This window comes from Lepus europaeus, chromosome 20, assembly GCF_033115175.1.
Source record: "Lepus europaeus isolate LE1 chromosome 20, mLepTim1.pri, whole genome shotgun sequence".
Lineage (NCBI taxonomy): Eukaryota > Metazoa > Chordata > Mammalia > Lagomorpha > Leporidae > Lepus > Lepus europaeus.
Genome location: NC_084846.1, coordinates 3,563,995 through 3,580,050, shown reverse-complemented (window position 1 = coordinate 3,580,050; position 16,056 = coordinate 3,563,995). Strand labels below are relative to the sequence as shown.

Here is a 16,056-nt window from a genome sequence, read left to right as displayed (position 1 = left end):
CGGCGTCAGCATCCACGGGGGACCCTGGGGTTCGGCACTCCGGGAACTCCTCCCTGAGGAGGGAGGGGCTAGTACCTCAGTGTGCTGTGCAGGAGCCCGCCCACACCTCCACGCGGACCCTGGGTTCCCCAGATTCTGGGAACTGTTCCCTGAGGAGGTGGGGTCCTCACACCTCAGAGCGCTGTGGCGGAGCCCGACCTCAGCATCCATGGGGGACCCTGGGTTCCCCAGACCCTGGGAACTGTTCCCTGAGGAAGGAGGGTCCTCACACCTCAGAGTGCTGTGGCGGAGCTCGGCCCACGCCTCCACAGGGACCCTGGGGTCTGCAGACTCTGGGAACTGTATCAGAGGAGGGAGGGTCCTAACACCTCAGAGTGCTGTGAGGAGCCCGACCTCAGCATCCACGGGGGAACCTGGGGTGGGCAGGCCCGGGGAACTGTTCCCTCAGGAAGGAGGGTCCTAGACCTAGGCACACTGTGCTGGAGCCCGCCCATGCCTCCACGGGGACCCCTGGGTGGGCAGGCCCGGGGAACTGTTCCCTCAGGAAGGAGGGTCCTAGACCTAGGCACACTGTGTTGGAGCCCACCCATGCCTCCACGGGGACCCCTGGGTGGGCAGGCCCGGGGAACTGTTCCCTCAGGAAGGAGGGTCCTAGACCTAGGCACACTGTGTTGGAGCCCACCCATTCCTCCACGGGGACCCTGGGGTCCGCAGACTCTGGGAACTGTTCCCTGAGGAGGGAGGGTCCTCATATCTCAGCGTGCTGTGCTGGAGCCCACCCATTCCTCCACAGGGGACCCTGGAGTTCGGCACTCCGGGAACTGTTCCCTGAGGAGGGTGGCTCCTAATACATCAGTGTGCTGTGGCAGAGCCTGGCCTCAGCATCCACGGGGGACCCTGGGTCCGCAGACATGGGAACTATTCCCTGAGGAGGGAGGGTCCTAATACCTCAGCGCACTGTGCCGGAGCCTGGCCCACGCCTCCATGGGGACCCTGGGAATTGGCAGACCTGGGAACTATTTTCTGTGGAGGGAGGGCATTATGGGTAAGTGCAGTCTGGGAGAGGTTCACTTCGGATTAGAGGGCATCATGGGCTGAGAAGGCACCTGCACAACCAGCTTTTACTATGCCCTTATTATCCATTGTACTAGTACTATCATTATTTTAATGTAACCTAAAGTGTAACCACGTTAGCTTGTTAGGCAACCATTAGTAAAAAGAAGCAATGCTAGATGTCTTTGACTTTATAATATGTATTATGTTAGATGTTGAGCTAAGTAATCCAGTAACTATATTAAGTTGATTATTGTACAACCTGCACCACTGCCCATTCCTGGCACTCGCTATCGTACACTCCCCTTCCCTCCATCTGGCCAGATGTGACCCTACCCTGACCCAGGTCCAGGAATGTAAAGTAATTATCTATACCTATAGTGTTCAAAGCTTTAGATAACAACCAGCCACTACCCCAGAGTCAGCAGCTGCGAGGTCGGGACTTATCAGAAGCGTCAACTTGATCTACAGCATCCCCTTAACACTTGCTTGTACATGATAATAAAAACTCTGTAAGAATTAGGCTTGGGGCTTCTCGGGGGGCTTCCTCTCCTGGAGTCACTGAGAGGCCCGAGTTCGAACTCGTAATAAAAATGACCTTGCTTATTAGCTTCAACATCGGTCTCTGGTGGTGTGACTTTCGGGGGACCACGGACTTCGGGCATAACAGGGCGAGGGCATCTGGGCGAGGACAGCGTCACAGGGTGAGGTCATCTCTGTGCAGGGGGCATTGGCAAGGGCATCGCTGGTCAAGGGTCATTTCCGGGCCAGGGCATCTGGGTGAGGGTCATCTCTGGTGGTTGCTTCGCTGGGTAAGGGTCACTTCCAGGCCGGGCATCATGCGTTAGGGTCATTTCTGGCCCAGGGGCATTTTCAGGCAAGGTCATTTTCAGGAAAGGGCATCTGGGTGAGGGTCATGGCTGGAGGGGGCTTCCAGGCAAGGGCATCTTTGGGCAAGGGTCACTTCTGAGGCAGGGTCATCTTCGGGCGAGGTCAATTTTAGGGATGGCATCTGGGTGAGGGGCATTGCTGGACAGGAGCACCCAGGCAGGGGCAAGAGTCACTTCTGGGGCAGGGGTATCATGGGTAAGGGCAGTCTGGGTGAGGTTCACTTTCCACCAGGGGGCATCATGGGCGAGGGCATCTGGGTGAGGAGAGCATCTGTGTGAGGGTCATTGCTGGGCGGGGGCACCTGGGCAAGGGCATCTTGCAGGCAGAGTGGCAGGTGCCTACCTTGGCTGATACTCCTCAGGGGGCACTGAGAGGGATTCTGAGATGGCTCGGGGGCTTCCCGGAGTTTTGTCTGCCAGGAAGACTGAAGAAGGCCCACCTGTCGGCTGTGGTTGGGGTGGGGGAGGGCTGGGAGTAGCCGTGATGCCACTGTGGGGGGGGGGGGGGGCACGTAGACATCCTCCCCAAGTTGGGTGGGCTCAGAAATCCTCATGGGATGGAGGGCATTGCCACCCACACGGAGTCGGGGGGTGCTGGCCCACTCTCGGGTCAGGGGTCATTGGCACCCTAACGGGGTCAAGGAGCACAGGCACTCTCATGGGTCGAGGGGCCCAGGCACCCTCAAGAGGTCGGGGGTGCAGCCTCACAGGATGGGGTCCACAACCATCCGCATGGGTTGTGGGGCCCAGGCATCCTCACAGGTCAGGGACTAGACATCCTGACGGGTGGGGTGGGGGTGCAGCCACAATGACAGGGTCGGAGGTGCTGGCATCCTCACGGGGTCTGGATCCGTAGCCATGCTCACGGTGGTTTGGGAGGGCAAACATCCTCACGGATAGGGGGGCTCAGGCACACTCATGGGGTTGGGCGGTGCAGGAACACTCAGGAGTCAGGGGGCACAGACACCCTCACGGGACGGGGTCCACAACCATCCACACGGGCCGGGGGCGCAGGCACATGCGCGGGGTCCAGGACGCGGGCTACTCACCGGCGACCAGAAGGCCGGGCCCTGCTCAGGCCTGGAGGGAAGCGTGGGAGAGGCTGAGGCCCCGGAGCTGCTCCGAGGAGAAAGGGGGCCGTGGGGGCGCGGGAGGAGGAGCCGCCGGGACCTGGGGGCGCCCGACCGGATCCAGCTGGGCGGGGGCAGCGCGCTTTCGGGATCGGCGTGGGTCCCCGAGGAAGGGCGGGGTGTGAGCGGGGCAGTGTCCGGAGGACGGGAAAGGGGACCCCAGGGGTTTTCTGAAACGAGGACGTCTGGGCACATCTGGGAGGATCAGACGGGGTCGTGACCTGATGCAGTGTCCCCTCCCTGCGCTCCGCGCCCACCTCCTGAGCCCTGGGGTCCGAGGGCCCCGGGTCGGGGGCGCCTGTGGAGAAAGGGGGTCCAGGGCGCAGGCCGGAGAGCGGCCTCTGGGGGCCGCACACTAACTAGAAGTCTGTGCCGGACGCCATGAGAGGGCGCCCAGAAAGCTGCGCGCGCACCCAGGGAAATCGCCCCGCCCCCCAGTGGGCGGTGACAGAGCTGCACGCGCACCTCCCATTTTGACGCCTCGGACCACGCCCCTCTTTGTTTCGTCTTTCTCACTGACCAATGGGCTTGAAGGGTGGCGACCACGCCCCACAGCCCCGCCGAGTTCTGCCCTGAACCTGCGTCTCCTGGCTCAGTCACACACCTGCGCGGTGGCTGCCGGGAGCAATTCGCATTGGTTGCTGGGATCGTGGTGATGTGCCCCTCCCCACGCCCCCTCCCCGCCCCGCGATGTCGGAGGAAACCCGACATAGCAAACTGGCTGCGGCCAAGACAAAGGTACAACGTCGGGGTCGCCCCCCGGCCCAGCCACTGCCCCTCTGACGGCCGGTCCGTGGCCGGGGCTGTGCAGCTCCTCAGACACTCGGGTCGAGCCCCGCGGCCCCCCTGGGCTTCCCCCACCCGGGTCCTCCCAGCCAGCCCCGCCCCCAGCACCCAGCCCCCGCCCTCGCTGGTCGCCCCTGGGTGACTTTGGGCCATTGGCTCCCGGGGCTCCTCGGCCCAGCCTCAGACCTCGCCTCCGGCCTCCCGAAGCCGGACCTCCTTGGGGTCTGTGGGCTCAGTCTCCAAGGACTCGGGTCCCGGCCCTGCCACCTCCCCCTGCGCAGAGTGTGGGGGGGCAGAGTGGGCCATAGTCAGGCCAAATCCCCCTGGGGATGTCATTCCCTCCAGCTCGGGCTCTGATCTTCCGGCCCAGTCCCCTAAGTCCTCACCCCCTTTCTGCTGCCGCCTGCAAGGGGACTGGGGACTTGGGGACCCCTTCCTCAGCTCGGACACTGACAGTGTGAGATGTGCCCCGTTCTCCGGGGAGCTGCAAGTGTGGCCAGTGTTTCAGGGTGACCGCGGGAAAACTGGTTGGTTTTCCCCCAGGGTTCTACTCTCCAGAGACTTCCTTTGGGGGGTGTGCGAGTTCTCAGGCTCACATTCAATTTCCCTGACCCTGGGAGCAGAGGGCCCCACACTCAGGCTCTCTGGAGTGACAGCTGTGTGACCGTCTGTGGAACAGACCTTGGGAGACTAAACTTTACAGCCTGAACCCTCCCCAGGGCAGTTTTTGAAGCTGGGTGAGGGCATTGCCACAGAGGAGCGAGGGAGCAGCTTGGTGAGGCCGCCCCTGGGGCTTGGGGCGCAACCTGTCCTGACGTCATAATGGGCCCTTGGCTGGAATAATGCCTGGGTTCTCCTCTTTCTCCTTGGTTTCCAGGGTTCCTCGCGGTGCCCCTCCAAGTTCTGGGAGGTTCTGATATGCAAGAAGGGACCCAATGTCTTGTTTCCAAACCACACAAAGTACAATTCCTGACCACGTAATGGTTAACCTTCTACCTCTACCTCTGGTTTTGTTCCCAGCAGCTGCTGGTTCTTGGCAGAAGCCCAGAAGGGAGCGTTGGAAGCTGATTTTAAACTCCATCATTCCCTTTTATTGAAGCCATGTCGTCAGTTCTTCAGACATCAACTGAGCGTTCCAGCCCCTTGAAGGGTTGTCGGTGGCATGAAGTCAGTGGTGGACAGGAGAGCGCTTGGGAACACTGCGAAGGAGGATGTGACCACAGGGCTTAGGGCATTCCAGAGAATCAACTGCTCTTCCTTTCCACAGTTAAGAGAGCATCAGCGGAAGAACAGGCCTGGCGGTCCTGCAGGAGGAAAAAAGAAGAAAAACCTTAAAAACGGCAGTAGCCCTGAGACGACCACTTCTCGGGGTTGTCACTCAACCGAGGATGTGAGTCTTGGCTGGCCAGGCTCCTGGGGGCTAGGGGGCTAAGGGGCAATAGGTGGTGGGCAGGTTGGGGATCCAGAAGACAACGGAAGAGGGTGGAAGCGAGTGTTAGATACTGGTCAAGAATTCTGGGTTTGAATGCTCCCTTTCCCTCTGCTAGGGATATGATGTAAGGCAACTTGTTGAAGCTTCCTGGGCCTCTCTTTCCACATCTGTAAACTAGATAGGGCTGGCATTTTACTTACAAAGTTTGAGAGTTTTTGCTGTTCTCATATTAATCCAGAACACAGGGTCTTGTAACATTCATGGTCGCTGGTATTTGCGACTTCCTCATCCCAGGCCTCAGGAAAAGCCAGGTCAGTGAGAGCAGCCCGGCCATCGGGCTGTCCCCTTAGGAAGGCCCAGGCACTGGGATCCGGCCTTGGCTCTGGGTGACCTCAGAAAAGTCACAGCCTCCCCTGGGCTTCCGGTTCAGGCTGTCAGATATTCCTGGATGGGAACAGTGTCTCTAAGTGTTGAGCTGTAGCCTCCCTTGTTCAAGAGAACCCTTAGGCAGAAGTCTGGTTTGAACATGGAGAGTGGGGGTCGTGTCTGGGGGAGGGTCTGAGAGCCGTGCTGGTCAGTGACTGTGCTTCATGGGACTCTGGGGCCTGGGGACTTTTCCCTCTGTCTGGGGAGGCAGCGATGGCCAGTCTGAGAGGATGGCCTGGAGGGCCACGGTGTGGATCTCTGCTCTGCCTCAGCCTCCGTTTCCTGACTCCACCTCCTCCTTCCCCGACGTCCTCACCTCTCTCTGAGCCACGTCTCTGTGTCTTCCCCTGCCCTTGTTTTCCCCTTTTCGCCGCCTCTAGATGCAGGACATACAGAAGGTGCTGGTGTCTGACCTTAACCGTTCCGATGGGGTAGCGCTGCCCCACAGGACACGTGGAAGGGGAGGCAGTGCTGAGGCCCCTCTCTGGCTTGCTGCCTCCCAGGTGTGCATGTCCCTGAGGCTTGTCTCGTTTGGGGGAGCCTCTGCCTCTGGCTTGTTTTAAGTTGCTGCCATTAACCCTCAGCCTGCTTATGTCTGCCTCCTCCCCTGCTTGGCTGATTACATTTTGTCCCTTCCCTCGTGTCTTTTATCATCTTGGGGAGGGTGAGGCACACCTCAAAGATTCGGTAATTTGGGAATAACTTTCAGAGCAGGTCTGTGGCGTTTCGGGCTTTGAGTGCCCAGTGCGGTCAGACCAGGAGAGATTTCAAAAAATACAAACGCTGTTCCATTTTGCCCTCTGGGCAAGTAGACCAGGTGGAAGTGAGTGATTTTTCAACTTGACGAATTCCATTTTGGTTTGAGTGACAAGGTAGAATTAAGAGAAAATGAATTGGCTTTATAATCGCAAGGATGGAGGTTAGCTTTTCAGAGGAACTAACCAGCAAGGATGTGAGGCTACCCAGACAGACCAGTGCTAGGACACTCTGCCTCCCCCTCGTCTCTTTGACAAATCAGATGGGACCCTCAAATGTGTTCACTGGGCCCGTGGATGGCAAAGGCATTGGCTGCACAGTGGTGGAAGTAGAAGAACAAGACAGGAGACACCGTGGGGGTGACAGAGTCCTCTGAGAGGGGCAGGGGAAAGGCGGCAAGAGGCCAGCTGCGTGGCTAGGGGAGGGAGGTGGGTTCCGAATGGACTTGCGGCTGGAGGAGGTGGCATTTGAGGCCAGTGTGAAGATGAAAGGTGGGTAATATTCATCCACGTGGCGAGTGGGGGAAGCAGAGGGAGCGATGAGGTCATAGGCAGCGTCGTGAGGTCATAGGACACCTTTCAGGGCTGCAGGGAGCCTGGGGTCGGGGAGGGGTAGGGCACAGGCATACAGGGCTAGGTAGGCCATAACCTGCAGATGATGTTGGCACTTCCTGTCTAACTGCCCCAGGGCCTTCAGCCAAGCCAGTGTAGCAGGGCTGATCCAGAGATGGGCCTTGGGAAAGGGACAGGTGGCTGGTCAACCATCATGGCTGCTCCCTCCCAGTTAGGTCTGGCCAGGGGCCGCCGTGACTCACTCTACGGCCTCAGAGGAGACACCAAGTGGCATAGTCTGGGCACGGCACAGGCACGGAGAAGTCCTGACAGCTGTGTGTATGGCTTATAGGAGCTCAGTGTACTTGAGCCGTCACCGTGTCTCCCTGGGTTGGCATGAGCAGGAAGCTGGAGTCAGAGCTGGAGCTAGGCATCAGGCTCAGGCACTCTGAAGCCAGGTGCAGGCTTCTCATCTGGCATCCTGACACCTAGGCTATGCTCCCACCTTAAGACTTAAAATTGTGAATTGGTTTTTCACAAAATAATCATGGTACATAGATTCAATTTTTTATTATTTATGTATTTGAAAGCAGAGTTAGAGAAGCAGAGACAGAGAGAGACAGTGAGAGAGAGAGGAAGAGGGAGAGAGAAGTGTTCCATCCACTGGTCCACTCTCCGAATGGCTGCGCCGGCCAGAGCTAGGCTGATCTGAAGCCAGGAGCCTGGAGCTTCCTCCAGGTCTCCCTTGTGGGTGCAGGGGCCAAGGACCTAAGCCACCATCTGCTCCCTTCACAGGCCATAGCAGAGAGCTGGATCGGAAGAGGAGCAGCCGAGACTTGAACTGGTGCCCATATGGGATGCTGGCACTGCAGGTGGTGGCTTTACCTGCTGAACTACAGAGCTGGCCACGGTACCTATATAAAATTGCTCAGAGGAGCTGGTGTTGTGGCACAGGGGGTTCAGCTACTTCCTCTCACAATGGCATCCATGTGAGTGCTTGAGTCCCAGCTGCTCCACTTCTGATCCACTTCCCTGCTAATGTGCCTGAGAAAGCAGCACAAGATAGCCAAGTGCTTGGGCCCCTGCCAGCACATGGGAGATCTGATTGGTGTTTCTGACTTTGGGCTTTGGCTTGACCCGGCCCAGTCTGGGCCATGGTGCCCATTTGAGAAGTGAACCAGTGGATGGAAGATTCTCTCTGAGTTCTCCTCTCTCTCTGTCACTCTGCCTTTCCAATAAATAAGATAAACCTAACAAGTCAAGGAAACTGCTCAGAGAAGTGCTCTCCCCACTCCCCTGTTGTTTCTGTGTCTAAAATGGAGCTCAGTGAGAACTAAGTGTTGTTATGGTATATCTGCATGTGTACCTTCATCTGTGTGTACTATGTAAATGTGTGAAGGTTAAATGTATGAGTGTGCGTGTACCTTTATGAAATATGTTTGTGTATACCCACTTGCATCAAATACTATGCACATGTGTGTGTGTGTGTGTGAGATGTGTACTGTGTTGTGTCCATGTGTGTGGCTCAGGCCTATTCAAATGTGGGCTAGGGTATGTGACATATGTGTGCCTGTGTTTATGTTTGTGGGATTTTGTTGGATGGACAAGGAGATTTCAAATAGCATTTATATGTGTGTGTGATGACAAGGAACTAAACAAATTGTCCTCTTTTTAAAAGATTTATTTATTTATTTATTTATTTATTTATTTGAAAGTCAGAGTTACACAGGGAGAGGAGAGGCAGAGAGAGAGAGAGAGAGAGAGGTCTTCCATCCAATGGCTCATTCCCCAATTGGCCACAAAAGACAGAGCTGTGCCGATCTGAAGCCAGGAGCCAGGAGCTTCCTCCATGACTCCCATGTGGGTGCAGGGGCCCAAGGACTTGGGCCATATTCCACTGCTTTCCCAGGCCATAGCAGAGAGCTGGATTGGAAGTGGAGCAGCCAGGTCTTGAACCAGCACCCATATGGGATGCCAGTGCTTCAGGCCAGGGTGTTAACCCGCTGTGCCACAGCATCAGCCCCACAAACTGTCCATAGAACTTTCCTCCCAGTTGAACACCTCACTCTGGCAGTGTGCTGTCTACACTCTCTGGAGAGCTCAAAGGAAACCCTTTGACTCCCATGTTGAGACCACTACTCTGCCTGTGTTTCTCTGTTACATTCTCTGTAACATTTCTCAGTTACATTCACTGGATTGTGTGGGGGCCATCGTAAGTCCCCAGACCCACCGTTAACTATTTGTTCTGTGTAGAAGCTCTGAGTCTAAAGAGCACTTTAGTATTCATTTCTATCACCACACAGTCTTACTTTCTGATATTTGACCATTTCATCGCTAATGATTCTTTTGAAGTAAAACTTGTCAGCTTATCTTCCTAAAGCTTATTTATGCCTGCCTTTATTTTAAACTCTGTATTCGTTTGCAAAAAAATGCCAGAGGAACCTTCACAAGCTCTGTTTTCTTAGAAAGAGTTGATTACTTGCTTTTGAGGTTTGTCTTCAAATGGTGTTCTCTGATCTTAGTGCCAGATATGTAGTCATTTTTCATGTTTTCCCACCTAGCATTTTCTTTTTATTTATTTTTTTGAAAGAGTTACACAGAAAGAGGAGAGGCAGAGAGAGAGGCAGAGGTCTTCCATCCACTGGTTCACTCCCCAGTTGGCTGCAATGGCTGGAGCTGCATCAATCCAAAGCCAGGAGCCAGGAGCTTATTCTGAGTCTCCCATGTGGGTGCAGGGCCCCAAAGACTTGGACCATCTTCTACTGCTTTCCAAAGCCATAGCAAAGAGCTGGATTGGAAGTGGAGCAGCCTGGACTCAAACCATCACCCATATGGGATGCCAGCACTACTGGCAGCAGCTTTACCTGCTACACCACAATGCCAGCACCCCCACCTAGAATTTTCTAACTTCATAGCATTCTGAAAGAGCAATGACTTTGCAGTCACGGTAGCCCAAGATCAAACCAGGGGCCAAGCCAAATCACCTGGCCTTTACAGTAGTGGCTTTGGCTTTTTGTTTTTGGCTATAGCCTGCGCACTAAGTTATACAGTAGATTACCCACAAACTCCTAATTTTCATTTAAATTTTATGAAGGAAATGTTTTAAAAACAGTTTCTCAGACAACTTATAGTTGAAAGATGTTAATGTATGGTGGAATGAGAAGGCCATGCCAAGATGGCCGCCAGCAAGTGAGCATCAGTTACTCAGGAGTGGCTTCGGAAACCCCCTGGGAAACCACCTGGCAACAGAGCATGACAGGCAACAGGCTGTGATTGGATGGCTTTGGATACTGCCTGGCAACAGGCTGTGATTGGTTAGGGCATAAACCACCCCTTGACCAGATTGGCTTCTTTGGCTATATAAGCAGCTGTAGCAACTGAAATAAACGAGTCTGCGGGCTGCTCGCCTCAGGCCTGCTTTCACCGGACTCCCAGGGTCTGTGTGGTGACTCCACACCTCTTGCCCTCAACACGCTCCTCCTCTCAGAATGAATCCACAGCAACAAATGTAGTTGATTTCCTGCATAAGAATCAGAAAATTGGCTGGCGCCGCGGCTCAATAGGCTACTCCTCCTCCTGCGGCGCCAGCACCCTGGGTTCTAGTCCCGGTCGGGGTGCCAGATTCTGTCCCGGTTGCCCCTCTTCCAGGCCAGCTCTCTGCTGTGGCCCGGGAGTGCAGTAGAGGATGGCCCAAGTCCTTGGGCCCTGCACCCGCATGGGAGACCAGCAGAAGCACCTGGCTCCTGGCTTCAGATCAGCATGGTGCACTGGCTGCAGCACGCCAGCCGCCGCGGCCATTGTGGGGTGAACCAACAGAAAAGGAGGACGTTTCTCTCTGTCTCTCTCTCTCTCACTGTCCAATCTGCCTGACCAAAAAAAAGAAAAAAAATCTGAAAATCTTAATTCTACATTATCCAAAATGGAGAACTTTTTGCTTCAAAAGAACACTAAAGCTACTGACTTTAAAAATATGAGGGGGTCTTCAAAAATTCATAGAAAGTGCATATTTTGAAAAAACTATGCATGGAGTTGAAAGATTTTTGCATCAAAATAAACATCTCTTAATTCCATTTTTTCCACAATTTTTGAAGCCCTCTTGTACACAAACTCTATAAATATTTCTATCAACACTTGATCTCCTACATAACATTCAGTACTTGTTGACATCACAAGAAACAAGATTTGGGTGAGAAGACATTGCTCAAATAACAGAATCTTCAAAAACTTGCAAAGATTTTTCAAATTATATCACTCCAAAGAAGAATAGACATTTAAGCTATTTTGTAATTACAGTCAATACAAACACAAGCTATTCCTTTGGAAGATTATGTGTATCAGTTGACAGTATCAAAACAGCGTCAGCGTAGGCATTTGGTTCAGTGGCAACGCTGCCTCTTGGGACACCTGCATTGCATACCAGAGCCCCTGGGTTGAAGTCTTGTCTCTGCTCCTAATTCCAGCTTCCAGCTAATGCAGACTCTCAGAAGGGATCCAATACTTGGGTGTGGGAGACCTGGATTGAACTTCCAGCTCCTGGCTTTGGCCTGGCCCAAGCCTGTCTGTTGCAGGCACTTGGTGTACGAACCAGTGCATGAGAGTTCTGTCAGTCTCGCTGCCTCTAAAAAAAAAAAAATCTGAAAAACAACATAAAAAACAGAAGCAAAATCAAGAGTTGGAAATGTGAATTGATCAAGAGGACACCTTCCCGACAACTTGATTTGGGTTTCCTGATCTGTGGTTATTCTCTCCATTCTCCCATCCCCACTCAAGCTATGTCAGTGAACACTTCCCCCACTGTGAGACTAATCCATCCTTGATCCCATTGCCTTCTTTTTTTTTTAACCCCCCAAATGGCCGCTACGGCCGGCGTGCTGCACTGATCCAAAGCCAGGAGCCAGGTGCTTCCTCCTGGTCTCCCATGCGGGTGCAGGGCCCAAGGACTTGGGCCATCCTCTACTGCACTCCCGGGCCACAGCAGAGAGCTGGACTGGAAGAGGAGCAACCGGGACAGAATCCGGAGCCCCAACCAGGACTAGAACCCGGCGCCACAGGCAGAGGATTAGCCGAGTGAGCCACGGCGCCGGCCCCATTCCCTTCTTATGCTACGTTTTACCCTATAGTTAATGTTGGGAGCCACTGTGCTGGGTTCCCTGTATAGGCCTTTGTTTAGAAGAACCTTCAACTATATTCCTGTAAGGAGGATTCACTAGAAAATTCCATGTGTACAGCTCACTAATATGGTTAGCGCCTGGCCATCTGGCTTCAGTGCTCTTTCTTGTACCTTGATAAGCACATCTGGTAGCTGTAAGACCTCGCTGTAACTCCCTTTGTCAAGTTGATACTGATTCCTGTGAAATTATTCCTTTGAACTATGTTGTGAGATGACACCTGCTTGCCCTCAACTGTTACAATCCTTGCCTTGTATTATATAAGCTGCCTCCTTCTCCAATAAAGTGAGACCTTGATCAGAATACTGTCTTGGTCTCCCTTCTCGTGTCTGGTTTGTCTCTCCATTCAGGTCTGCCCTCCTCATTTCCTAGTTGATTACCCCGCGGGCTGGGGCAAGTGGCGCCCAAAATGGGGCATGAGGAATGGGAATTGAGCTGAACGTCGCTGGAAAAGCCGGCTGTTTCATTTAGGTCGCCGCCTCATCTCATAAGAGCCACCACAGACAATTCATCTGTGATACAGGCCCAGAGAAGGCAAGTGAAGACCTGCATAGTGGCCACCGCGTCCTGACCCATCCGCGATACAGGCTACGAGGGTAAGTGGAGTGACGAAACTATGGGACAAACACTCACTAAGCAAGAAATGTTTGTAAAAGGGCTAGAAGCCTCACTCAAGGCACGAGAAGCAAGGGTTAAAAAAGGCGAGCCATAAAACAGTTCATTAATGTTATAGGAATAGTCAGTCCTTGGTTCAAAGAAGAAGGAGTCCTGGATGAGCAACATTGGGATTTGCTCGGAAAAGATTTAAATGTGCATTTAAAGAAACAAAGCAAGCCATGACAAAGGCTGTGAAAACTTTATTGCAGATGTAGAGAATAGGGTTAAAGAAACAAACCGTAGAGCAATTTATCAGTGCTGTTGAAAAAATTAGTCCTTGGTTTGCTGAAGAGGGTGTTGTGGATAAGAAACACTGGGAGTAAAAAAATATAGATCAGTGTACACTGGACACCCCCACCCTGCATTTGAATATTTCACTTTAAGTAAATGTAACCTGTTGTGAAATTAATATTACTATGTGAAATGAGGAATTGTGACAAAGTGTCCGGACTACCCATTCTGTTTTTGTATTATGTACTAACTCTACCCTTATTATTGATAGGAATGCTTGGGCAGATTATGCGTGGTTGGCTTTAAAAAAAAATGTAAATCAAAATATGTCACAAATAGTTAAGATTCCACAAACCTGCAAGAATGTAACAATTACAGATAATAAGAGGCTACTATCATTATGGCTAAATGGTTATACCCACCGTGTTCCATCCGCTGAAAAATTTGTTGTCTTATCAAAAAGAGATGTTGCAAATATTTAATGAAACCCAAATCACTAATTTTAGAGTAATGCAAAATGTTAGCACATTTGTTAATTGGACTGTGCACCTCAACATGTCTGTTTAACAAGTATCAATGCCTCAGATCTCCATGCCATGGGATCATCTAGTCAGTTCTCAGGCTGTCTGCAGCAGCTTGAGTTGTTGTATTGGAATGGTACTGTTTTTTATGTCCCTGACATGGGCGCCCAAGAAGCTAATTCCTCCTCAGATATGTTTCAATTTATCCTTAATAGAATGCCTTAAATATTATTGTGTTTGCTGGATGTATACTTGTATGAGAAATTTGTATTGTATTCTTATGATGATGTGTTAAGTACGTCTATACCTCGATGCAATCCTAGGGCCAAATGTAAGGACAGATTTTTGGGATGGAGAGGCTTGTATCTAGGTTCGCCTCTGGTAGACAAGTAACTTTGCTGCCGGATGACCTTCTCCTGCTCCTTGGGAGCCTGGCCAGTTCCCAGGGAGAAGGATAAAGGAATGTTTCTGATAAACAGGTGGGCATGCTTCATGTCTTGGCTCTCTGGCCAAGATCCGAGACGGGACGCACTGCTTGCCTAAAATCTTAGCAATGAGCCACCCTTGTCCTTGGGGGCTTTAAGAGGGAGCCAGAACAAGCCTCTGCTGCTGCTGTTCCATCCCAGGGGAACACGCAGTCAAGCTGAACGTTAAACGTACCCGTGATGATTACTAATGATGTTTAATTCTCAGTATGGATCCTTTTCCAGTGCTGTGTGAAGATTGCCTAGTGATGACCACAGTACTGTAAATTCTACAAAACATAAGTACAATGTAAACATAGATTGATTGGCTATTGTGGCTAAGGTGTTCTGTGACAGTCCCTTTGAGAGATTAACAAAATAGATTAATTTAAAAACAGGACATTCAGGACCTGTCACTCTACTTGGTATGTCATTACAAAAATCAACAAGGAGGGCTATGCCTGATAAATGAGGGTGCTATAAATGTGGGCAGCAGGGACATGTGCGAAAAAATTGTCCAAAAGTTAAAGATCAAAATAAGACTCCTCCTGGGATTTGCCCACGGTGCAAAAGGAAAAGGCATTGGGCCAATAAATGTTACTCCAAAACTGATAAAAAAGGTAATTCATTAAAAAAATAAAGTTCAAAAAACTAAAAACAGTGCTGGCCCCAGGCCCCATCCCAACAAAACGTTCAGAGTTGTTACAATAAAAAGATAAAACAAACAATACAAACACATTTTAATCATATATTCTAGGAGGACTGCCCTTTAACCTATGGGGGCAGGATGTTTTAACACAAAATGGGGGCTTTAATGTGTAGTCCAAATGAAGTTGCTACCACTAATATGCTTCAACAAGGTCATTTGCCAGGTAAGGGTTTAGGCAAACAACAACAAAGCATAACATCTTCAGTTACTTTAACTGTCAATCATGACCGGAAGGGCTTAGGTTTCCCTTAATGGCTGCTGATCAACCTGTGCCCCATACAAAAAAAAATCAAATAAAAATCAAATAATCCCATGTGTGTGGGATTATTACAACAAAAAAAGATAAATGCTGCACAGATATTGGTGGAAGAACAATTAACAGCAGGACATATAGTTTCCCCTAATTCTCCTTGGAATAAATAGTCCTATTTTTGTTATCAGAAAAAAATCTGAAAGATGGCAGTTGCTTCAGGACCTTAGGGCTGTTAATGCTACTGTGGAAATTATGGGGGCTTTACAACCAGGTTCACCATTGCCTACTGCAATTCCAAAGGGCTCTTATATTGCAATAATAGATTTAAAAGATTGTTTTTATACTATACCTTCGCATCCAGAAGATTGTCCCTGATTTGCTTTCAGTGTTCCATTAGTAAATTTTAAAGAACCTATGCAAAGATACCAGTGGAGGGTCTTACCTCAAGGAATGGCTAATAGCCCTACTTTGTGCCAACAATTCATTGATGCTGCTCTTCAAAAAATTCGCAAAATATATAGCAATTTATATATTATACAATATATAATATATATAAATATATATATTATATATATAATATATATAAATAATATTTTAATAGCTGAACCCGAGAAATTTTTGGTAATGCAATGTCTAATGGTAATAAAAAAGCAGTTATCTGGTTTTAGTCTTATCATAGCCCCTGAAAAAATGCAACTTCAACATCCTTATCAATATCTAGGCTTCCAATTGTACCCATGAAAAATACTTTCACAGAAAGTCACCTTACAAGTAAATTCTTTACAGACTTTAAATGATTTTCAAAAAACTTCTAGGGGATATTAATTGGCTTTGTCTACATCTCCACCTCACAACAGGAGACCTAAACCTTTATTCGATATCCTAAAGGGAGATAGTTCCCCTACCTCCCAACGAGTGCTTACTCCCGCAGCATGCCTACCCTGGGAAAAGGTACAACAAGCCTTATCTCAGAGCTTTGTTTCTTACATTGATTATAATCAACCTTTAATTCTTATTATTTTGATTACA

The 16,056-nt window shown here is 50.9% G+C and overlaps 1 protein-coding gene across 1 annotated transcript in view; it reads right to left on the bottom strand.

The window, feature by feature from the left end:
* Positions 1 to 4,940: 4,940 nt before the first annotated feature.
* The window catches only part of PLPP2 (phospholipid phosphatase 2), a 39,479-nt gene continuing 28,363 nt past the window's right edge, over positions 4,941 to 16,056 (bottom strand). Inside the window, exon 7 of the mRNA XM_062178345.1 lies at positions 4,941 to 5,163. Within this exon, the coding sequence (XP_062034329.1) occupies positions 5,127 to 5,163 (37 nt within the window). The 3' untranslated portion in view covers positions 4,941 to 5,126. The remainder of the gene's footprint in view (positions 5,164 to 16,056) is intronic.